Source organism: Notolepis coatsorum (genome assembly GCF_963971535.1).
Source record: "Notolepis coatsorum genome assembly, contig: SCAFFOLD_545, whole genome shotgun sequence".
Taxonomy (NCBI): domain Eukaryota; kingdom Metazoa; phylum Chordata; class Actinopteri; order Aulopiformes; family Paralepididae; genus Notolepis; species Notolepis coatsorum.
Window position 1 is genome coordinate 55,853 of NW_028172114.1, and position 25,046 is coordinate 80,898.

General features: G+C 48.4%; 1 protein-coding gene across 1 annotated transcript in view; it reads left to right on the plus strand.

Moving 5' to 3' along the window:
* LOC311248115 (NHS-like protein 2) overlaps positions 1–25,046 on the plus strand; it is a gene marked incomplete at its 5' end in the record, with an annotated part of 82,276 nt that overhangs the window by 51,267 nt on the left and 5,963 nt on the right. Inside the window, 4 exons of the mRNA XM_084339062.1 lie at positions 5,435–6,551; positions 6,991–8,161; positions 8,748–9,138; positions 20,369–20,507. Coding sequence (XP_084195188.1) covers positions 5,435–6,551; positions 6,991–8,161; positions 8,748–9,138; positions 20,369–20,507 — 2,818 coding nt within the window. The remainder of the gene's footprint in view (positions 1–5,434; positions 6,552–6,990; positions 8,162–8,747; positions 9,139–20,368; positions 20,508–25,046) is intronic.

Consider the following 25,046-nt stretch of genomic DNA (forward strand, 5'->3'; position numbering starts at 1 on the left):
ATCCACCACCACCAAAATGGTGGTGAACCCGTCCGAAAGGGGAAGACCAGAAATAAAGTCCAGAGATATGTGTGACCAGGGTCGTTTAGGAATAGGAAGTGGTCGGAGGAGACCCGCCGGTGCCCGTCGAGAGGTCTTACTACGTGCGCACACCGGACAGGCCGCCACAAAGGAACGCGTATCCCCCTCCACTGTCGGCCACCAGAACCTCCTACGGATAAATTCCAGGGTCCTGGTTGCCCCTGGGTGGCTGGTGAGGGATGACGCATGTGCCCACTGTAGCAAGCGTGAGCGCGCTGCCTTGGGAACATACGACCGTCCCGGAGGACCCCCACCCGGATCGGGCTCCCGCATTAGCGCCGACCTTACCACCCTCTCTATGCCCCAAGACACGGGTGCCAAAATCAAGGCCGGTGGAATAATGGGATGGGGCTGCTCCTCCCGACCAGGAAGATCAAACTGGCGCAACAAAGCGTCAGGTTTGATATTCTTGGAGCCGGGTCTATAGGAGATGGTAAATCGAAATCGTGTGAAGAACAACGTCCACCTGGCCTGGCGAGCGTTAAGGCGTTTAGCCCCTTGGATGTAAGCCAAGGTCTTATGATCAGTCCAAACAATGAAAGGATGTGTCGCCCCCTCTAACCAATGTCTCCACTCCTCCAGTGCCAATTTGATCGCCAATAACTCCCGATTACCCACGTCGTAATTACGCTCGGCTGGTGACAGACGGCGAGAGAAAAAAGCACACAGGTGCACTTTCCCATCCTTTAAGCATCTCTGAGAGAGCACCCCCCCCCCACCGCGATGTCAGAGGCATCCACCTCCACAATGAACGGAACCTCTGCGTCATGGCGGATCAATACAGGAGCGGATGTAAATCGACGTTTAAGATCGCAGAAGGCCGACTCTGCCCTAGGCGACCATTCAAAGCCAGGGAGAGAGGACTTAGTGAGAGCTGTTAATGGATTGGCTAAGGCGCTAAAGTTGCGAATAAAGCGCCTGTAAAAATTTGCAAAGCCCAAAAACCGTTGTAACCCCTTGAGCGACGAAGGCCGTGGCCAGTCCAAAACTGCACTCACCTTGGCTGGATCCATGCACAGATCGCCCTTTGTCAACACAAAGCCCAGGAAGGACACAGTGTCAGTGTGAAACACACACTTCTCAGCCTTAACGAATAGTTGATGCTTGAGGAGACGATCTAGCACCTCCCGAACATGCAGTTGGTGTTGCACCATATCGCGAGAAAAAATCAGAATATCATCTAAGTAAACAAACACCGACACCCCAATCAAGTCTCGCAGCATGTCGTTAACTAGGGCTTGGAAGACTGCCGGAGCATTAGCCAAACCAAAGGGCATGACCAAATACTCATAGTGCCCATTGGGTGTGTTAAATGCAGTCTTCCACTCGTCTCCTTCTCTAATCCTGACCAGATTGTATGCATTACGTAAGTCAAGTTTAGAAAAGACCTGTGCCCCCTGTAAGCACTCAAAGGCCGTGTCCATGAGAGGTAAAGGATATCGGTTCTTGATTGAAACGTCATTCAATCCCCTATAATCAATGCACGGGCGCTGATCCCCATCTTTCTTATCAACAAAGAAGAAGCCAGCGCCGGCAGGGGAAGTGGACGGGCGTATGTGCCCCGCAAGCAATGCCTCCTCTATGTAGGTGTTCATGGCCAAGGTTTCGGGGCGTGAGAGAGAGAACATTCGCCCGCGAGGCGGGGAGGTACCGGGTAGAAGATTAATGGGACAGTCGTATGATCTATGAGGCGGAAGTGCTTTAGCACGCGTTTTGCTAAAAACGTCCGCCAGGTCCCAATAGATCTCAGGCACCCCTATCAAATCGGGATTAGAGGGTAGATCAGAATCTGCCACGCTCCCCACTATCCTAGAGAAAGAGGGAGGAGACAAAAGGGAAGAGGGGGGGAAGACAAGGGTTTGGGCAAACTCCCGCTGACGATCGACTTGACGTCGGCCGCCGTTGAGAGTTCGCCCGTGCTCCAATTAATAATATGAACACGTGACGACAACCAGGGATGACCCAACACCATGACAGAATAGGGGGAAAAGATGACAAAAAATTTAACCCATTCCCACTCCCCACCCGCCACCCGGATGTGTAATGGAACCGTGCGCTGGGTGACGCTCCCACTGCCCAGGGGCCGACCGTCCAGGGCGTAAACCGGTAAGGGAACCCCTAAATCCTCCACTGGGGTTCCCCACTCCTTCACCCATCCCACGTGAATAAAATTGCCCGCCGCCCCTGAGTCAATGAAAGCCTTAGTTCCCCTAATGTCACCCCCACAGTTGATCGCCACCTCAAAAAATGTACGTGAATCAGTGGGCTTGGCAGGAATGAGCCCACCTGCTGGCGCTTTCTCGAAGCCTGACGGCGCACCTTCTATTCCCGACTGGCGCCGAGCTGATACAGCCTGGACCCGACAGCTGCCGAAGCGGTGACCGGTGCGACCGCACCGGAAACAGCGTCGCTCTTTGATGAAGCGCTGCCTCTCGTCGTCCGAGAGCGACAGCGCTCCAAGCTGCATGGATTCATCACCCAGTGGCCCACTCGTATATTGCATGGATGTATCAACACCAGGAGAAGAAGGAAAACATACCTGGGTGTTGTTGACACGCTCCTTCTCCCTCTCCTGGTGCCGATTGTCCATCTTGATGGCGGTGTTGATCAGCACTTCCAGCTGCTCGGGGATCTCACGCGCGGAGAGCACATCTCGCATCCGCGCTGAGAGTCCCCTGACGAACAGAACCACGCAGACGTTCTCCGACCAAGCTGTCTCCCGAGCCAAGATCCGAAAATTGATAACGTAAGCTGCGACCGTGCGGAGGCCCTGCCGGCAGTCGAGAAGACGACCGCCAGCCTCGAAGATCGAGAGTACGCGGGAAGTATCGAATACTCTTCTCAACTCCCGGGTAAAGGCGTCCAGACTGTCGCAGATTATCGCTCCCGCCTCTAATTCCGCCGTAGCCCAGGAGAGAGCTTGACCGGTGAGTAGCGTGATAATATACGCTACCTGTGCTATCTCCGATGGAAATGATCGTGGTTGCAGCCGGAAAACGAGTAGACACTGGGTGATGAATTCCCGACATCCATCCGGTGATCCATCATAGCGAGCGGGCGCCTGCAGTCGTGGCTCGTGGGACCGTTCCTGGACCCCGAACACCCCCCGACTCTCCTCTGCGTGGACCGCTGCTTCTCCCGTCGCCGACTGAACTCCAGCCACTCCTTCTTGGGCTTGTCGGGCTGTGGCCAACGCCGACTGCGCCACCGCTTGGGATGAGCCGACGATCCCGTTGAGTCGGACTAACTCGCCGCTGACCAGCTGTTGATGTTCTTCCATCCGCTCCTGGGCCGCCCTCTGCGCCTGGAGCATCTCCATGATTGCCTCCATGGAACTCTGATGGTCAGGTCTTCTGTCAGGAATGGAGGTAGGTGAGTTCCAATGGGTGAAGGCAATCACAGAGACGGAGAGTGTTTACTCTTGAACAGGTTCGACACAAGAGTAATTTCTAAGAGAGATAAATGCTAAATAGCACAGGCAGGAAATAAGGTAAATAGGAGCTTATTGGAGGTCCAGAGTTGAACCGTCCGCGTTTTCCCCGAACGCAATTAGTAAAGACCTGACAATGAACAAGCAGAAGACAGGTAGGTTACATAGACACCAAATACCAACATTCGACACACACCCCCGTGACAGCCAATCAGGAACCACCCCTAAGTGACAGCACTAATTGACAGGGAAAGGACAGGTGACAAGCCCAGTGACATATGCCAGGAATGTGGGTGGTCACCGACCTCAGTCGGTGTCCAGAATGTAACACACTTGTGGTCAAACTACAAAAAAGCAAGCTTACAGAAACTTAGAATTGGCTTATAATGATGCCATGAGAACATTACTTAATATTATTTACTTTAGTGCACGTGGGATGTTTGTGGCTGCCGGAGTTAATGTTTTTCTAAGCTGTCTTAAGAAATCGTATGTATACATGTATTCTGCGCTGGGTGAATGACAATTTACAATTGTCTAAACGGAAGAAATCGCTTCTTTTCTTCTTTTTCTTTTTTTAAACTATGATTTATTTATGGTGATTTTATGGTGTTTTATATGTATTTTATTCTATGTATTGTCCTGTCTTTTATATGGTCCCTGAGTTTTGATTTATTTATTGAGTAATACAGTGGTAGCCATGGTACAAGTCCTCCATCTTGCGTTAGTACTACAGTGGTAGCCATGGTAGTCCTCTATCCTGCATTAGAACTACAGTAGTAGCCATGGTAGAAGTCCTCTATCCTGCGTTAGTACTACAGTAGTAGCCATGGTAGTCCTCTATCCTGCATTAGTACTACAGTAGCAGCCATGGTAGTCCTCTATCCTGCGTTAGTACTACAGTAGTAGCCATGGTAGTCCTCTATCCTGCATTAGTACTACAGTAGTAGCCATGGTAGAAGTCCTGCATCCTGCATTTATCCTGAATCAACCTGTATACTATATCTATATATCCCTTACTCTTACGAGTTATACCGCTGGCTAGTATGACTTACTTACCAACACCATAGTGTCTTTATACCTGTATCACTGTACATAATAATACTACTAATAAGTAAGGGATAATGTATAGCTACGAGGTCATTGTCGCAAAATAATTTACAGACACAGAGTTTAACATACAGAGGCGCCTCGCTGAGGTGTTTTAAACGTCAGTGAAGGTCAATTATTTTGCGACAATGATCGAGTTTAGCTATACATTATCCCGCTTATTACATGGCTAACTTACTAACAATATACCTAATTTATTTTACATCGTAAAGACGAGATCAAATGCAGACGCAGTTCTGTTCTGTCGCTCCCGCTGTCATCGTCACACACACTCTGCTGTCAGTGCAGCCGGCAGGTGTGTATGATTGGCAGCACTGATGCAGTGTGTCAGTGGGCTTGATTGCGAACAGCTGCGCACAGCGGTCATTATTGTTCGGCAGAGGTCCGTTATCGAGTAATAACGGACCTCTGACGAGCGCTATTGACCAATCACAAGCAAGCATTTCGGCGAATGTGAAAACGCCATGTAATAATACATAATAACACTGTACATACATCTGATTATCATTATTACTCAGCAGTACTCATTCATATCTATCCCATTTGAATCACTTGTACAGGTTAGATGCCAACTTATTTTCGTTGTACTGTACTTGTGCTGTATGATGACAATACATTTGAATCTAATCTAATTGAATTCTTTCTCAAACGTGGTTGGTTGTAACTGGATTGGTAGAGTAACACACAAAAAACATTTGTGTCTCAATCAGCTTGATATATGCAATAGAAGGTGGGAGCTCCATGATACATGTGTACAGTGGGCATTGTGTCTCATTTCATAATTTCTTCTTCTTTCACCACCACTGTCGCGTACAGATCCCAGCTTGGAGCAGCCTGCAGCGGAGCAACACACCCCAGGAACGATGGACCACTCTGGGCTGCTGTGCTCCAACACGCCCCCCCCTACATGGAACGGTCCTAAGGGCTCCACCTTTTCGCCCGGAGCGTGGAACGAGGCGTACAGCTACAGTATAAACAAAGGGCCGGCGGTTCCGCCCAAACACCACAGCATTGTGGGTAATGTGGGAGGAGGAGGGGTGCTGATAAGCTCGGGACAGTCGATGAGCTCAGGGTCGCATTCCAGTTCCTTTACGTCGGTATCGGAGCCGTCGGTGGGGAGATTGGGAGGCGGGGCCTGCACTCCAGGAGGCTTCTCCATGGCAACAATGGGGAGGCGGAGCGAGACGGAAGGGGCGGCGGCCACACCTCCATCGACAGCGGACGGAGGGAGAGGAGGATGTGTCGAGACGAGAGGGAGGGAGAGATCGGCGCGTTCCGTCGCGGCAGCGAACGCCTTCAAGTTCCGGGAACGTTCCCTCTCCACGCCCACCGACTCCGGCTCCTTCTGCTCGTCGGATCATGCCGGCGGGGGCCCTCCGGTCGGGAGTAACGGCACCTCTGCGGGCAATGGTGTGATGATGACGGACCACCACCACCACTTCCTGAGGCTGGGGGAGAACTACGCCTTGCTCTACCCCAGTGGCAGCTCGGAGGACAGCGCCAGCACCACCGACACCATCTCGGTCACGGCCTCCGACTACAGTGCCGAGGGCCGCCTGCGTCTGCGCTCTCGCTCCATCTCGCTGAAGAAGTCTAAGCGCAAGCCGCCGCCTCCGGTCAGGAGCGTGTCCCTCATGAAGAACCTCGGGGAGGCCGAGGGACGCGTCCACCACGACGGGGGGCTCTACCGGGACGGACGGCCCAAGAGCCTCCACATCCCCAGAGATCACTTCCAAGACTTCCAGCCGGACTTCCTCCTGACCGGCTCAGCCTGCTCCCCCATGCCCGGTCTCGGTGAGGGGGAGCTCGGCCCAGGAGGCAGAGAAGGGCCCCCGAGTCTGGAGGTTCAGGGACCGGATAGGGAGGCAGAGCCAGAGCTGAACTTCCCCGGCCACTGGCAGCTGGGCGAATGGAAGAACAACGACCCCTACAGGTAGGATACTGGCATAGCATTCTGCTGTGTTGTTTTGAGTGTATTTGTCTATTGGGTTATATGTTTGTTTGTTTGTTTGTCTGTCTTCTATTGACGTTCTTCAGAGGGAGGCAACAGCAGGGAGATGAGGTAGTTTAGATAGAGTCTAAGAACTGCTCAGACCTGGGGGTGCTTGTGGCAAAATAACATTTGAAAAACCACCTGTGAAACTGAATATAGTAAATAAATGACCCTTTTTTACTGAATATGGTGAACTGCTATTGCATTATTGCATGGTGGCTGTTTGTAGGCAGTATACGTAGGTCTTTGATGGCCGACACTGTCTTACAGGGTTAATGTGAATATACTGACAAGTGAATATACAGTATACAAGTTTGTATTGCACAGATTGTAATGTCAGTATGTATGACGTGTCAGCAGTGGTGTTCTCTCCTCTCAGTTCTCTGTCAGGGTCCAGTACAGCGACGGGTACCACAGTGATAGAGTGTATGAAGGTGAGAGGGAGCTCTGAGTCCCTGCTGGACTCTCCATCCACCTCCAGAGCCACTTCCCCCTCACAGCTCTCCATCGAGGCTGAGCCCAAGTCCTCCTCGCCATTCAAACCCCCAGGACTTATGTCGCCATCCAGTGGCTATTCCAGCCAATCGGAGACCCCCACGTCCACGATTCCACCCAATCAGGTGGCAGGGATGATCGGGACGATGGGGTGCAGGATGCGCCCAAAGATCCCGGAACGGAAGTCCTCGTTGCCGTCGCCGAAGGACCCTGCGGCGAGGTCGAGGCTGTCCTTCGAGATGCCCGTGAACGCTCACCTGGAGCTGTCGTCCATCAAGCCCAAGCAGAAGGCCAACCGGCGGCACTCGGACACGTCGACGGCTGCCAAGCCGGGGAAGATCAGCCCCAGCTCCTCGCAGGCGTTGCCCGTGGTTACCCAGAACGAGCTGAAGACCATCCGTCTGCGCTCCGTCTCCCGCGGCGACCTGGAGGACTGCCCCGACGGAGCGTCCGACACCATTGAGGAAGAACAGCACGGCCGTGACTTAAGCGAGGATCCCTGCCCACCTCCCACCGCCCCAAAGCCCAAACCCCCCGTGGCCGTCAAGCCTCCCTTACCCAAACGCCCCCTTAACCTCCTCTTCAAGTCTCCCTCACCATCATCCACCTCCCCCCTTTCCCTGGACTCCCCCCCTGCCTCGCCCATCGACCGGCCTGTACCCCTGGGGAACATCTACAAGGTCATGAGGAAACCCAAGCCCAAGAAATCTCCTCCGCAAACCTCAGTCAGCCCCTCCATCCTCCAGGACCCCACCACCTGCACCTTCATCACCGCCATGTGCACCACTCCACCGTCCGCCTACGATCTCCCCTTCCTCCCTCACTCCCAGGCCCTCTTCGACCTCCCGCCTCTCCCGGACCCCCAGCCTCTTCTGGAGGACCCAGGGATGGAGTTCGATCCCGAGATGGAGCTCCGACTCGGGCCAGAGGACGGAGGCTCGCTCCCCTCTCCCTGCAGCCAGGAGGCTCCGGAGCTCCAGGACAAGAGCAAGACGCTCCCGTCCAGGATGACCATCTCCTGCCTGGCCGAGTTGTCCGACAAGAAGAAGCCCAAGGTGAGACAGACCTCTCTGACTTTTATTTAAAGTTCTTTTGTCTATTTTGGTAAATGGTAAAAGGTGCATTTATATCAAGCTTTTATCCAAAGCGCTTGAAAAAAAATTTGTTCCTCACATTCACTCACACATTCACACACCGACGGCAGAGGCGACCATGCAAGGTGGCAACCGGCACATCGGGAGCAATTAGGGGTTTAGTGTCTTGCTCAAGGACACCTCGACACGCTTCCCGGGAGGTGCGGGAATCGACCCGGGAACCTTCTGACTACCAGACGACCGCTCTACCTCATGAGCCACTGTCGCCACAATCCCCATGAACTGTGGCTAAAGCAGCAGCTACTCTTCCTGTGATTCATACAAAAGATGACACAATCAAACATGAAGACAAAAGAGAATTCCAAAAAATGTATTCAACTAAACTACAATTTATTTAAATAAAGATAATATGTTTTTGTACAGTACTATCTTGTACTGTATAAGTATCCTTATTGTGTTCAATGTCGAGCTCACCAGAAATAGATTCCTTTCACTTGTTGCTATGGCAACAAAGTAGCGAACGCTGACTTTTTGAATCCCTCTTCAGGTTCCTCCTCCGGTTCCCAAGAAGCCCAGCGTCCTGCTCCTCCCCTCCTCCGTCCTCCCCTCCTCCGTCCACCCCTCCTCCGTCCACCCCTCCTCCGTCCACCCCTCCTCCGTCCACCCCTCCTCCGTCCTCCCCTCCTCCGTCCACTCCTCTTCCAACGGCAGCGCGGACAGACAGACGCCGCAGACGGACAGCCCCGTGGGTCTCCGCTCTCCGGTGGGAGCGTTCCCGCCTGAAGACATTCCCGGTATTCCCGGCGTTCCCGGCGACGTTCCGGAGAGAGAGGAGAACCATTTAGGAACGGACGAGGAGAGCTCCATGGAATTCTCCCTCCAGGATTCCTCGCTTACGGAGCTGGAAGCAAAGGTGGCCGCCGCAGGGATCGGGACAGGTAGGATTATGGGCAGTGTTCGAATATAATAATCTTTATTTATTTTTTTATGTACGAATTAGTATTATTTATGTTACCTAAATAAATTGTTAATAGATCATATTTTTCTTTTCAGTTTTTAAAATAACTGAGTAATTAATGTTGTGGAATAGGCTGCATTTCACCTCCAAGCCGCTATGCATCGTCCATGAGCGTCGCCCATAAGTTTAACGCTACTGCAACCTAGTGAAGAAGAAGCAGCAAGCAGCTGCTGTAAACAGAAGGCTGCCGGTCCGTGTCCTGCAACTGAAAACATAAACACTAAACAGTACGCCACTGCCAGACCCGAGTCTCCACCACTAGACCTGGACTGTGCTGCTACTCAACCACCACAATGCTGGGGTCCGAGTCAGTGGAACTTTTGGAAAAATAAATATAGCTGGTTATTTGCCAAGGAGTGATGCATTGGCTGCCTTCCATGTAAAAACGCCAAGACATTGTTAAATAAATCATTTGGAGCCCATTTGGCAGAGCAGTGGATGAATGGGACTGTGACTAGCTCTCAGAGCAAGAAGTTGAGGAAGAAAATATACTTGCACAGTGATAGCATTGCTCATGATGTGGCGGCTGTAGCTCAGGAGGTAGGGCTAGTCGTCACTACTCGCTTTGGATAAAAGAGGTCAGTGGTTTGAATCCCGGCTCTTCCAGTCTGCATGTCGGTTACTTTTCTTCTTGTTGTTCTAAGAAGATGCTGCTACTTCTAATTTATTTTTCATTCAGTTCTTGATTACCTGTGCACATTTGTTTATAACATTATTTATTTTAATTTATACAAGTATTTATTTTATGTTCATTTTATTATCAGATGATAATGTTACTTACTGTATCCTGATAAATGCTGCTGTTGTGCCATACAACTATTTATTTTCCATTCGATTATTTTGTTAGTTTTAGATTTATAAGTGCAGAGACAAATAAATGTTAATTCAAGTTCATAAATTTGGTCTCATTTTTCAAATTAAATTGTTGTATTTTATCAGATGCAAAATGCAAATAAGTAAATATGGCATTATATATCAGAGGTGAGTAAAAAAATGAACAAATATTGATGGTTAAAAATTAGACTGAATAATGACATCACACAATAGTCTAATGATTAGACTGTTGTGTGATGTCATTATTACTTATTATTACATGGCGTTTTCACATTCGCCGAAATGCTTGCTTGTGATTGGTCAATAGCGCGCGTCAGAGGTCAGTTATCAGACAATAATGACCACTGTCGGACAATAATGACCGCTGTGCGCAGCTGTTCGCAATCAAGCCCACAATAATGACCGCTGTGCGCAGCTGTTCGCAATCAAGCCCACTGACATCAGTGCAAACTGCCGGCTGCCGGGGAAGCTGCTGGGGGGCGGAGCGACGAGCACTCAGCGGAGCCAGAACCAGTGTTACTGTTGCGAGTCGATGTAAAATGAATTAGGTATATTGTTAGTAAGTTAGCCATGTAATAAGCGGGATAATGTATAGCTATACTCGATCATTGTCGCAAAATAATTGACCTTCACTGACGTTTAAAACACCTCGCCGAGGCGGCTCGGTATTTTAAACTCTGTGTCGGTCAATTATTTTGCGACAATGACCTCGTAGCTATACATTATCCCTTACGTATTAGACTAATCCTAATGAGATATTCCTCTAAATATGACTTCGAAAACAGCCACAATTTCAGGAAAAAAATAAAATTCAGGGGGCCCCCATAGCTCTCAGGTGATAATTCGAACCCTGATTATGGGTATTATGTATAAAGTAGAATGGGATGGTTTAAGATGCTTTGGAAGGCTTACACTGGAAGGGAAGCAACACTAGGAATGCTACAGGATAACGGAGAGGAAGAGAGCTTGAGATGTTGGCAACGGAGACGGAGAAATGTGTTATTTTTGTATTGTTTATCGTTTAATACACTGTATAACTATAATACTGTGAGGAGATGAGGGGAAGGCAGGGGAGGTGAGAGAGGGTGTCAAGATGATGTTTTATTCCACTGAATGTGGGTGATTAGCGTGGTGGAATATATAAAGGAAATATATCCCTCTGAGACGCCGCTCTCTGAGACCGTCTTTCAGAAGCTGAATCTCAAATTAATTGCTCTGTGTAACAAATGGTATCAACCCAAATTTGACACATAATTGTGCACAGGAAGGGCCACCATACACTTCGATCATAAATATTCTAAGCCCTTATACACTCTAAACTTTCAACATTGTAATGGGCGCCTAACCAACACACAGTGATTGAAACAGGTTCATGACAGTCAGCGGTGCGTTCCTCATATCAACTCTGATTGCACGCACGCTAATGACGCCACGTGCGCGCATGCTCCCGGCGTGTGCGCGCGCTCCCGCGCATGCGCATAAATGTTCCCTCGCTTAAGCACAGACCAGAGCCTTATAATCATGACTCTGGCACAGACTAAATACGATGCCTAATTGCCTCTACGAATGGAATGTAACACATTTCATTCACAAGTTAGGTGTGAATGTATCTGAGAACGTATTTAACACACCTGCCGACCGGCGCTATTGATATGCAAAGTAGCCCAGGTGGGTACTTATAGCGAGTGCAGCGCATTCCTGTGTGCACACGCGTGCCGTGCACATCCGTGCATGTGCGTGCACGCGCTTCTGCTCAAATCCTTGGCTGCACGGAGTGCAGCCTCGTCCCATGAAGAACGCATCCCTGATGACAGTGCTGAGCTGCGTCTCAAAATCATCTTTAGATCCCCGGCTTTCAGATGATGTATAGGACTTCCATGTGGCGTCTTCTGTTGACCTGCTATCTCCCCCTAAAGACCCCCCCTGGGGACAAAAATGAGTCTCAGAGAGATATTAAAAAAAGTATCATCAAAAGAATTGTTATGACCCTCGGCCCTGTGTTCCTGAGCCTCCCTAAGCTTCCCCTCTACCAGCACATTCTGTTATCTCCCCCCCCCCCCCCCCCCCCCTCCCCCCATTCCTTTTGATGTGGAACTCGCTCCTCTACTGGAGGGGACCTTTCAGGCTTTACGTGAAATCAAACGTTGGGTAACTCTCGAGTCAGATCACATTAAAGCGAGAATTAGTTTGTCCTGTTTCGTATCATCCACCAGGCCCCAAACTGTAGAAGTGAATTTGACTCTCCCTGTGTAGGAATTAAAGCATATTATCAAATTTTAAAAAACAAACAGATTGGAGCTGAGACATATTGGTGGGTCGTGGGCCGCCCAGGAAGGCGCTCAGGTGATGATATGATCAGCACAGCTCCTGGGGTAACACAGCCTCGACACCCTTATTTCTTGGACATTTACATTTACATTTACATTTAGTCATTTAGCTGACGCTTTTATCCAAAGCGACTTACAAGTTCTGTACGACAAGTCATCAGGAAGGGCACAACTCTATCAGCTGAGTAACAATGTTCATCAAAGTGTTGAGTGCTACAGTGTAGGTTAGTTTATTAGGACAAGTGCATGACAGTAAGGTTAGTTAGGGTTAGATTATAAAAAAAAGCCTCAGACTCAGCATTTTTTACAGGTATTGTATGTGCCAAATGCTGCATGGATGGTATGGTCAGCATGGACCACCCAGCAAGTTTCAAGTTTGTTTATTATTTGTCACAATAAAATACATGTACTTCACTGTGAAATGCTTGGTTCTGTATGAGCCCCTGAGAGTGTGCTTCATACAGTAAAAAAGTAAGTAAAAAAGTAAGTAAACGAGGAATATACAATATACAATACACAATCTAAAGTACAGCCTAAGTACAATGTAATTACAGTGAGTAACATTTTTGTAAACAGTGAGGTACAAATGCAGACAATGAGGTACAAAACTGTAAGGTAAGGTGCAAATGAGTGTAGATGATGGGTTGTTACATAGAGTCATTGAGCATCCTGATGGCCTGTGGATAGAAGCTCCTTCTGAGTCTCTCTGTACTGGCCATGAGACTCCGGTAGCGCTTGCCTGACCGCAGCAGTGCAAAGAGGCAGTTGTTTGGGTGACTAGAGTCTTCTTTGACTATTCTCTTAGCCTTGGCCCTGCAACGCTTGTTATAAATGTCCTGGAGAGTGGGAAGCCCACCTCCAATTGTGCGTTCGGCTGAACGGGCCACTCTCTGTAGTCTGCTGCGGTCTTGTGCGGTGCTATTCCCAAACCAGGAGGTGATGATACCAATCAGGATGCTCTCTATTGTGCATGAGTAGAAGTTCTTAAGGATCTTCTGACTCACTTTGAACTTCCTTAGGCGCCTAAGGAAGTAGAGGCGTTGCCGTGCCTTCTTCACTACACTGTCAATGTGTGTGGTCCATGTCAAGTCCTCGGATATGTGGACTCTGAGGTACTTAAAACTGTGCACTCGTCGATGCTGAGGGGGCTGTAGTCCCTGGCCCAGCAGCAGGGTGCTCAGTTGATGGTATGATCAGCACATGAGCTCGTGGGAATCAGAACATTAGCAGAATCATAACCTGGCCTCGGCACCTTTATTTATCAGAACCGTAGACTCAGCATTTACAAAGAGTATAAAAGCTGGCACATTTGGGTGCTTGTCTCTTCTCAAACCGGTTTGCCGACTCCGTTTATCTGCTGTGGAAGTTCATGAAGCGCAAATAAACCTTTTGCATCAGATTCTGATGGTTTCGAGCATCTTTATCAAGGACCTTCTACTTTTAATGATCAAAGTGATAGTTGGACTCAAGAGATTTTTCCAGACACAACGTTTTTTCACCAAAACAAACAAAACACAGAAAAGGCCCCTGAAAAAGTCCGGTGAACAGGCTTAAAGGACCACGCCAACATTTGGGGAAATGGCCGGTTGCGTTCGGGATAGGTGTAAATTGGACAATGCCTTGTTATAATCACGGTGAGAGCCTTCCTCACCCCTCCTCCTTCCACACCATCACGGCGGAAGCCTTCCTCACCCCTCATCCACTCACACCCTTATATGGGCAGCATCCGATCCCCGGATTCCCACGCTGCTGCCAGTGGGCTAATTGACATGGCTGAGAGGGATTCCCTCGTCAGCGAGATGGTACTTCAGCCCACGGATCCTGCTCTACCCTCGTTGGAGTGTTAACCTAACTTCCTAGGTACGACAACTAACCCTAGCCTTGCTACTCAAGCCTTGTTGAATTACCTTGTCCTAATCCTGTTCTCTCTGTGCCCCAGGACCACCGCTCCGGTACTCCGCTCACCTGGACACCCCGTGCGGCACATGGAATGCACCATTCCTCGTCTAAACGAACACTCTTGTACCTGTCGCACATTCTTGACCTGTAACCTGTCTGCTTGGGGGGTAACAATTAAATCCAACCTAAAACGCTCCATTCTCTCTCCTCCTGTGTTCTGCAATTGGGCTCCGCCAACCCCTATCCTAACAGAACACTCCGACCAGATGTCGAACCCAGCATCACAGGAGCTTGGAGAATGGAGAGAATTCCAGAGGGAATTCCGGACCGCCACCAACGGACACGCCGTTCTGGTAAACCAGCACACACAGTTACTGGACGAAACCACTGCCCAACTCAGCGCTCTCATGCTCAGCTCTGCGGAGCGAGACAGACAATGTGACCGTTTTGATGCATACATCTCTGGCCAACTCACCCCACCTGTTGTGCTCCCGCACAGAGAGCCCCATGTCCCCGCACCAGAACGTTACGACGGAGATGTCTCCAAATGTTGTGCCTTTATTTTTCAATGTTCATTAGTATTCGGACAACAGCCACAAACCTTCCAAAGTGATAAGTCTAAAATCTCTTACCTGTCGGGTCTGCTCAAGGGCCCCGCGTTAGAATGGGAAACCGCTCTTCACTTCAGTCAGTCACCCCTCTGTGATTCGTACTCCGCATATATCGGCGACATGCGCAAAGTCTTCGACCATCCTCCTGGGGGCTCGGATAGTACTGCCGGCTTGTTCACAATCCGCCAGGGAAACCGCAGTGTGAGCAAATATGCAATTGAATTCCGTATCCTAGCAGTGGGTTCCGAGTGGAATGACACGCCGTTACGAGGGGCTTTCCGTCAAGGCCTCAGCGACGTCCTAAAGGACGAGTTAGCGTCTAAAGAGAAACCGTCTTCCCTGGACGAGCTAATTAATTTAGCCAGAGAACTGGACACGCGTCTCCGCGAACGCCGCCGTTAAAAGGCTAGCGGCACTCGTCCCCCATTGCCCAACTCATCTCGCTCTCCTCCCTCTGGGCGCGCCGCCCGCGCGAAGCACAGCCTCTCTGAGCCTATGGAGCTCAACCGCTCTCACCTCCCTCCTAGCGAACGCCGTCACAGGCTCCAGACAGGGGCATGCCTGTACTGCGGTCAACTCGGCCACTCCCTCGCTTCATGCTCGCTTCGCCCAAACGGTCCGGCTCGACAGTAATGCTGGGTGCATGTTCGAGCCTAAATCATGCTCCTAGCTCCGGTCCAAACATGCAATTCAGTGCCACGCTGTGTTACAACGGCCAATCGCTTCCGCTGTCCGCGCTGGTCGATTCAGGCGCAGACGAAAATCTCATCGACGCTGGGGTAGTGTCCCGCTTCCATATTGCCACCGAGGTTTTGTCAATTCCCCGCGATGCTCACGGTCTGAACGGGAGGCTGCTGTCGCGAATAACCCGCCATACCAAGCCTCTCCGCCTGCTGCTCTCAGGGAATCATAACGAGGTTATCCGCTTCCACGTCACTAATTCCCCCCATAATCCCATTGTTCTCGGCATGCCCTGGCTGAAGCTACACAACCCTGTGATAAACTGGCCAACAGGCTCGGTCGTGAGCTGGAGTCCTCACTGCCACGCCTCCTGTCTACAGTCAGCTCGGCCGCCACTGGAGGCCGCTGGTTCTCACGTTCCCAACGAACCCATTGACCTTTCTGCTATCCCTCCAATTTATCATGATTTAGAGGCTCTTTTTAGTAAACAGCATGCTCTCTCCTTGCCACCCCATCGCCTGTACGACTGTGCTATTGACCTGCTCCCGGGAGCCCCGCTCCCCGCTAGTCGCCTGTTCAATCTCTCGCGCCCGGAGAGGGAGTCCATGGAGAAATACGTCCACGAGTCCCTGGCCTCAGGCATTATTACCCCCTCCTCCTCTCCTGTCGGCGCGGGTTTCTTTTTCGTTTCCAAAAAAGATGGCTCCCTTCGCCCCTGTATTGACTACCGGGGTCCCAACAACATCACGATCAAGAACAAGTACCCCCTGCCATTAATTAACTCTGCTTTTCACGAAGCTGGACCTCAGGAATGCCTATCACCTCGTCCGTGTCTGGGAGGGGGACGAATGGAAGACAGCTTTTAAGACCCCGCTCGGTCACTTCGAGTACAAGGTAATGCCCTTTGGGCTGACCAACGCCCCTGCTGTCTTCCAGGCCCTTGTCAATGACGTTCTCCGTGATGTCCTTAACCGCTCTGTTTTTGTTTATTTGGATGACATTCTGATTTTTTTCCCGCTCTATGGAAGAGCACATCCAGCATGTCCGCCGGGTCCTCCAACACCTGCTGGAGAACAAGTTGTTCGTCAAGGCAGAGAAATGTAAGTTCCACGTCTCCTCCATCGGATTCCTCGGCTACATAATAGAGGGCGGCCGGATCCGGGCAGACCCCGAGAAGATCAAGGCAATGTCAGACTGGCCCCGGCCCACCAATGTCAAGCAGCTCCAACGCTTCCTGGGGTTTGCTAATTTCTATCTGCATTTCATCAAGGACTACAGCTGGGTCGCTGCACCCCTTACCCAACTCACTTCACCCTCCGTGCCCTTCGTCTGGTCCGATAAGGTGGACTCCGCCTTCTCCGAGCTGCGTAGGCGCTTCACCTCTGCGCCCATCCTCGTCCAGCCGGACACGTCCCGCCAGTTCGTGGTGGAGGTGGACGCCTCGAGTACCGGGGTGGGGGCGGTCCTCTCCCAACACTCTGCTCTCGACCAGAGACTACACCCCTGCGCCTTCTTCTCTCGCCGCCTGACCCCGGCGGAGGTCAACTATGATATTGGAAACCTGGAGCTCCTGGCAGTCAAGCTGGCCCTGGAGGAATGGAGGCACTGGCTGGAGGGCTCAGAGATCCCCTTCCTGGTCTAGACGGACCATAAGAACCTCACCTACGTCCAGACGGCCAAGTGCCTGAACTTCCGCCATGCCCGCTGGGTGCTGTTCTTCGGCCGGTTCAATTTCACCCTGACCTACAGGCCAGGCTCCAAGAACATTAAGCCGGACGCCCTCTCCCGGCAGTTTGTCCCCGAAGGGGGTCCCTCACACCCTGACACCATCCTCTCCTCCTCCTGCTTGGTGGCCTCCGCCACCTGCCAGATCCAGTCCGTCGTCCGGGAGGCTCAGCGCGTCCAGCCGGATCCAGGTAACGGCCCACCTAACTTTTTGTTCCCGACCTTGTCCGCTCCCGGGTGCTCCAGTGGATCCACGCCTCCTGGTTCGCCTGTCATCCTGGGATCGACCGTACCCTGTCCCTACTGAAGCAGCACTTCTGGTGGGTCTCCATGAGGGAACACAGTCATTCTCAACATTGTTGACCGATTTTCGAAGGCCGTGCACTTTGTTGCTCTCCCCAAACTTCCCTCTGCTTCAGAGACCGCGGACCTGATGGTGCTCCACGTCTTCCGCCTCCACGGGATCCCGGTGGACATCGTCTCCGACAGAGGCCCTCAATTAATCTCCCAGGTCTGGAAAGCCTTCTGCCGGGCTCTGGGGGCCACGTCAGCCTCTCCTCCGGATACCACCCTCAGACCAACGGCCAGTCGGCGCGGGCTAACCAGGACACCTAAATATTAAAGGCAACCAACTTGTGTCTAGCCATGCCCAACTTGCGTCTAGCCACGCCCCCGCGGCGACGCGGCAGCAGCGGAGCGGAGCTCTGTCGCGGCAGCATTATGTAGCAGTAATCCCCCCTTTTTTAGCATCGACAACTAGCTCAACTGGAAGCGCTGCCTTGCTGTGGATCCTGCGGTCCGTTGGTGACAAGTTCGATTCCCTTCAATTTTTTTTATAAATTTTTTTAACATGCATTCTTTCGCCGGTTAAGTTTAGGCATGTTAACTTTAAGCATTGTTTCGGAGTTGGTTAAGGTTAAGGTTAGGCATTGTTTCGGAGTTGGTTAAGGTTAGAAGGGTTAAGTTTAGGCGCTGTTAAGGAGCTGGTTAAGGTTAGAGTTTGTCTTAGAGAATGGCAATATTCTTTCGGAGTTGGTTATGGTTAAGGTTAAGGTTAGGCATTGTTTCGGAGTTGGTTAAGGTTAAGGTTAGGCATTGTTTCGGAGTTGGTTAAGGTTAGAAGGGTTAAGTTTAGGCGCTGTTAAGGAGCTGGTTAAGGTTAGAGTTTGTCTTAGAGAATGGCAATAGACAGCCTATTTCCGCGCTGCAGCTCTCTCGCGGTGCCGCGGTCACATGGGCGTAGTGGCCAATCAGAGAAACGCTAAACACAAGTTGGTTGCCTAAAATATTCACGCAACCAGGACCTGGGGTCCGCCCTCCGCTGCGTCACGACCCGGGACCCCTCTGGCTGGAGCGCCTTCCTGCCATGGATCGAGTACGCTCACAACTCCTTGTCCTCCGCTGCCACAGGTCAGTCCCCCTTCGAGTCTTCTCTGGGCTACCAGCCTCCACTGATCCCTACCCAGGAGGAGGAGATCTCAGTTCCCTCGGTGCAGACGCACCTTCACCGCTGCAGGAGGATATGGGAGGACACCAGGGCCGCGCTGCTCCGCTCCGCTGACCAAAACCGCCGCTTTGCTGACCGCCACCGGACCCCGGCTCCCGATTATCAACCAGGTCAGATGGTTTGGCTCTCGTCTCGGGACTTTCCTCTCAAGTCAGTTTCCTGCAAACTCAACCCCCGTTTTGTTGGTCCTTATAAAATCCTATCAGTCATTAACCCCTCAGTCGTCAGACTCCAGCTTCCCTCCAACATGCGCATTCACCCCTCATTCCATGTTTCCCAGCTGAAGCCGGTGGTCTCCAGTCCCCTGTCTCCCCCAGCTCCGGAGCCTCCCCCTCCGCTAGTCATCGACGACCATCCGGCCTACATCGTCCGGCAGCTGCTGGACGTGCGTCGCCGCGGTCGCGCTTCCAGTACCTGGTAGACTGGGAGGGCTACGGCCCAGAGGAGCGCAGCTGGGTCTCCCGCCACATGATTCTGGATCCTGCCCTCGTCCGGGATTTCCATCAAGCCAATCCTGGCAAGCCTGGAGGGTTGCCAGGAGGCGCCCGTAGAGGGGGGGGTCCTGTTATAATCACGGCGAGAGCCTTCCTCACCCCTCCTCCTTCCACACCATCACGGCGGAAGCATTCCTCACCCCTCATCCACTCACACCCTTATATGGGCAGCATCCGATCCCCGGATTCCCACGCTGCTGCCAGTGGGCTAATTGACACGGCTGAGAGGGATTCCCTCGTCAGCGAGATGGTACTTCAGCCCACGGATCCTGCTCTACCCTCGTCGGAGTGTTAACCTAACTTCCTAGGTACGACAACTAACCCTAGCCTTGCTACTCAAGCCTTGTTGAATTACCTTGTCCTAATCCTGTTCTCTCTGTGCCCCAGGACCACCGCTCCGGTACTCCGCTCACCTGGACGCCCCGTGCGGCACATGGAACGCACCATTCCTCGTCTAAACGAACACTCTTGTACCTGTCGCACATTCTTGATTTGTAAACCTGTCTGCTTGGGGGGTAACAATTAAATCCAACCTAAAACGCTCCATTCTCTCTCCTCCTGTGTTCTGCAATTGGGCTCCGCCAACCCCTATCCTAACATGCCTAGGCTAACCGGCTGTGTCGGCTTCCATTCATCGTGCTAAGCTAGGCTAACGTGCAGCCAGATAGCTTTCTACTGAACACACAGAGAGAAAACTGGTATCTATCTTCTTGTCTCTCTCTCTGGAAAAGACGGTGAGCTAATTTCCCAAAATGTTGGCGTGTTCCTTTAACTACTATCATAATATTAAACATAGGTTTACTGCTGGTCTCCATGGACCCCCCCCCCCCCCTTAGCAGATGGGCCCTAGAAAGCGTGCCCCTCTTCTCGAACCTATGGCCGGGCTTGGATCTACTGATTGTTACTTTTTTTATTGCAAGTATTCCAATGTCTCAACACAACTAATTTCACAATGATGTTAATGAGAAAATCCTGCATTAACTTTTTCTTTGCATCGTAAACATTGCATCGTAGAGCTCTCTCAGTTAGTCACGTACTGTAGCAGCTGACCAATCCTGTTGTTTTGGTTTAGACGACCGGGTGGAGGAGTGTAGCTCGCCCTCCAATGAGAGGACAGAACTCCACATCGCCGAGGAAACGGACGACGACGTTCAGGCCCGGGCGACGCCCACGACACACACCACAGAGGACCTGTTCACCATTATACACAGGTATGCACACACACTATAAGGCATGTCAGCACACACACACACACGCAAAATTGTACACGGTGGTGGAAGAAGTACACAGTTCCTTTACTTAAGCAAAAGTAGAAATACCCAGATAAATGAGTACTCTGGTAAATGTAAAAGTCCTCCATTAAAATTATACTTAAGTAAAAGTAGAGCAGTATTTGCTATTGAATGTACTTAAATATCTAAAGTAAAATAATGCATTCTACATGACGTTTGTGTATTCCAGTGCTCGGGAGCATTCCATCCTCAATCTACTGACCTCTATAGGTTATGTTAAAGTGGTATGTGGTCCAGTTATGCTGCTCTGATTAAAGGTTGTGTTAAAGTGGCATGTGGTCCAGTTATGCTGCTCTGATTAAAGGTAATTTTAAAGAGGTATGTAGTCCAGTTCTACTGCTCTGATTAAAGGTCATGTTAAAGTGGAATGTGGTCCAGTTACAGTATGCTGCTCTGATTAAACATTATGTTAAAGTGGTATGTGGTCCAGTTATGCTGCTCTTCCTCTTCCTCTTGAAGTTGACAGGCTTCAAATGAAAAAAGATTCATAAATGTTTGCCACGTTTTCTATGCAAAATCTCTTTCTTCAAAGTAACTACAGCAGTCTGATGGGTTCAGATAAATGTAGTGTAGTAAAAAGTACAATATTTCCTTTGAAATTAAGTGGAGTAAAAGTATAAAGTTCCTTAAAGTGAAAATACTCTAAATTGTACTTAAGTACAGTACTTAAAGGGGAACTATCTTATAAATGGCATTTTCCAGTGTTTAGCATTATTTTCTAGCTATGTGGACTTATATTAATAGGATCTATGTCTCTAATTCTCAATTTGGCGCATTCTTCCAATTCTCATCTCACAATATTGTCCCTCACTCAAGTGAGTCATCTGAAATTTAGTGAAAAAATCCAAGATGGCTGCTACTGAGAGTGCTGTTGAAATTGCATGAGACTCAATCTTCTTAATATCTAAGCAATCCCAATTGTTTAGCTAAATTGAGATGGTTTGAGCTCTTACTTTGATACATTAGAATTAAGGAGGAGGATTATCAAACTAAATCTGACTAAAATCCTCTAACCTGAGATTAAAACCTTTCCAGCCTGGTAGGCCTCAAACCTGCACCAGGTAAACTCCACAGAGAACCCCAAACATTTGAGCTGGGTGTGGGAGAGCAGATCCCCTGGGAGCATGGCAAAGGCACAAAAGGCTGAGATAGAGGACATAAAGAAGTCACTCGATTATATTACAGAACAAATGGCAAACTTCTCCAAAAAACAAGAAACCATGCTGGAGCTGATGGGAGAGATAAAGGAGCTAAAAAAGCTTAATCTGGAGAAGGAACAAAAGATAGCAACGCTGGAAACCAAGGTGGATGAATTGGAGCAATATTCCAGATTAAACAACATCATCATAAACGGTCTGGTGACTAAGCCAAGGACCTATGCCAGAGCTGTGGCAGGGGTTGGTGGTGAACCCACGGATCAAGATATTGAAACGATTGAGCAACAAGTGATCACCTTCATGGCTGGTAAAGGAATACAGATCAACAGTGGAGATATAGAGGCATGCCACCCTCTACCATGAAGAAATAAAAAAGATCGCCCAGACATAATACTACGCTTTGTCAACAGGAAACACAAGATTGCAACGCTGAAACAAGGTAAAAAACTGCAGGATACAAATGTCTACATGAACGAGCACCTGAGGAAAAGAAATGCAGACATTGCCAGACAAGCAAGAATACTGAGAAAGCAAGAGAAGATAAAGTCTACCTGGACGGCAAACTGCAAGGTGTACATCAAGCTCAATGGAGATTCCCCGGAGGAGGCAAAGATATTTCTCATCAGAGACCTCTCTGAGATGGACCAGTACCAATGAGGACAAATACAGAACAATATAACAACAAACAAGGTACCACTCTATCTCAACATGAGGAATCACAAGACTCTATTATCCCATATACTCTACAGTGCCATTGATATATATATAATTGGTTGTTATGCCATATGCTGCATGAGGCATTATATCATGAACTCATGACAAATATCTATCACCTATTATATATGCCTATGTATTGTCTAACATTAGTATTATCATTCCTGTTATTATTAGCATTGTTGGTACTGCTGGTATTGCTATTATGTATATCACAACCATTATTATTATTATTTCCTATGACCAACATCCACCTAATCTTAGCATACTATGGGTATCATAATGATGTAACCTATGCGTATATGATTGCCATATATATTGATGGAATCTGATGAGTCTGATGATGACAATAATATATTTAATGACATTGACCCTGAGGCAAATCTTTATAATGATTACAGATCAAATTGTGAATATTATTCTGAGAATCTGTTCAATAATCTTAATATGGAGGGTTTTTCAATCATACACTTCAATAGCAGAAGCCTATATACAAACTTTGTCCAAATTAAAGACTACTTAAACTCATTAAACCATACATTTCAAGTCATTGCAATAACTGAGACGTGGCTAACAAATGCAAGGGATGTTGATTTTATGTTAGAAGGTTATGAACATTTCTGTGTAAACCGGATAAACAAAAGGGGTGGTGGTGTTGCATTTTATGTACAGAATGATTTTCAATGTAGAGTTATTGATACTACAATTGTTAATGATATCATGGAGAGTTTGACAATTGAAATTCACTCTGCTAAAGTTAAGAGTATATTTTTGAGTTGCATATATAGAACGCCTGGTTCTTGCATTGATCAATTTATGAATACCATAGGTGATATTTTTGAGAAGGTATGTGATAAAAAATCTTTTTTTGTTTGTGGTGATTTTAATATTGATCTCTTAAAATGTAATGAACATAAACTAACAACAGACTTCTGTAATGCAATGTTTAGTTTTGGTCTCTGGCCCCTTATTAGCAAACCCAGTAGGATAACTATAGTGCCACACTTATTGATAACATATTTACGAATGTTCATGGCCAAGCAACAAGTGGTTTGTTCTTAAGTAAAATCAGTGATCATTTTCCTATTTTTGTGATTCTACATAATTTAAAGGAAAAATGTTCAGTTGATGTAAGTGAACCTTCTTGTAAAATTGTAAGAATTAGGACACCAGAAAGAATGGAGGCCTTAAGGATGGACCTTACAAACAACAACTGGGATGAGGTGTATGTTGACGATCCAAATCAGGCATATGATGCTTTTTTGTTGACGTTCACAGAGCTATACAACAAACACTGTCCTATTAGAAAGAGCTGGGTGAAGGATAAATATAAAGGAAAGCCATGGATGACCAAAGCTACGCAAAGGGCGTGCAAAAAGAAAAACTTACTTTACAAGAAATATTTACAACTGAGAACAAGTAAAAGCGAAGAAAAATATAAGCTGTATAAAAACAAACTGACTTCCATTATGAGAGTACAGAAGAAGGAATACTACAATAAAATGTTAGAAGATAGTGCAAATAATATACAAAAGACCTGGAAAATAATCAATCATATTATTCGAAATAGAGGCTATAAATCTGAATTTCCAAGCTATTTTCTAAATAGCTCAGATGCTAAAGTGGACAATGTAAAAAGCATTGTTGAAGATTTCAATGACTACTTTGTGGGTGTTGGAACTACTTTGGCCAGCAAAATTGTTGTGCCTGATGATAAAAAAGATATGTTTAATAATCTTATTAATGATAATATCAGTTCTATGTTCCTTTGTGGGGTAAATGAACTTGATATAATTGATATTGTAAGTAAATTAAAAAACAAAACATCAACTGATATAAACTCCATTGATATGGTAATTATTAAAGAAGTAATTGAGTCTATTGTAAAACCTTTGACCTATATATGCAATCTGTCTTTTCACAGAGGTGTTTTTCCTAATAATATGAAACCAGCAAAGGTAATACCAATATATAAAAATGGAGATAAACATCAAATGGACAATTATAGACCAGTGTCCCTACTTCCTCAATTTTCAAAAATATTAGAGAAACTATTTGTGAAACAACTGGATCTTTTCATTGGCAAATACAAAATACTGAGTGAACACCAGTATGGGTTTAGGAAAAATAGAAATACTACATGTGCAGTGATGGAGATGGTAGAAGAAATAACTAAAGCAGTTGAAAATGACAAGTGTTCTATTGGTATTTATATTGACCTACAGAAGGCTTTTGATACAATAGATCACAGCATATTAGTGAGAAAACTGGAGAAGTATGGGATACGAGGTATAGCTAACTCTTGGCTAAAGAGCTACTTGGAAAACAGACAGCAATGTGTGCAAATCAATGACACTGTGTCAGGATTTAGGAAGGTCACCTGTGGAGTACCTCAGGGATCTGTGATAGGTCCAAAACTATTTATACTTTATATTAATGATATGTGCAATGTTGCTGAACTGTTAAAGTTTGTTATTTTTGCAGATGATACAAATTTATATTGCTCAGGAAGTAATTTAAAGGAACTTTTGCCTGATATTGAAAGAGAGCTTGAAACTCTCAAAACTTTGATGTTAATAAATTGTCT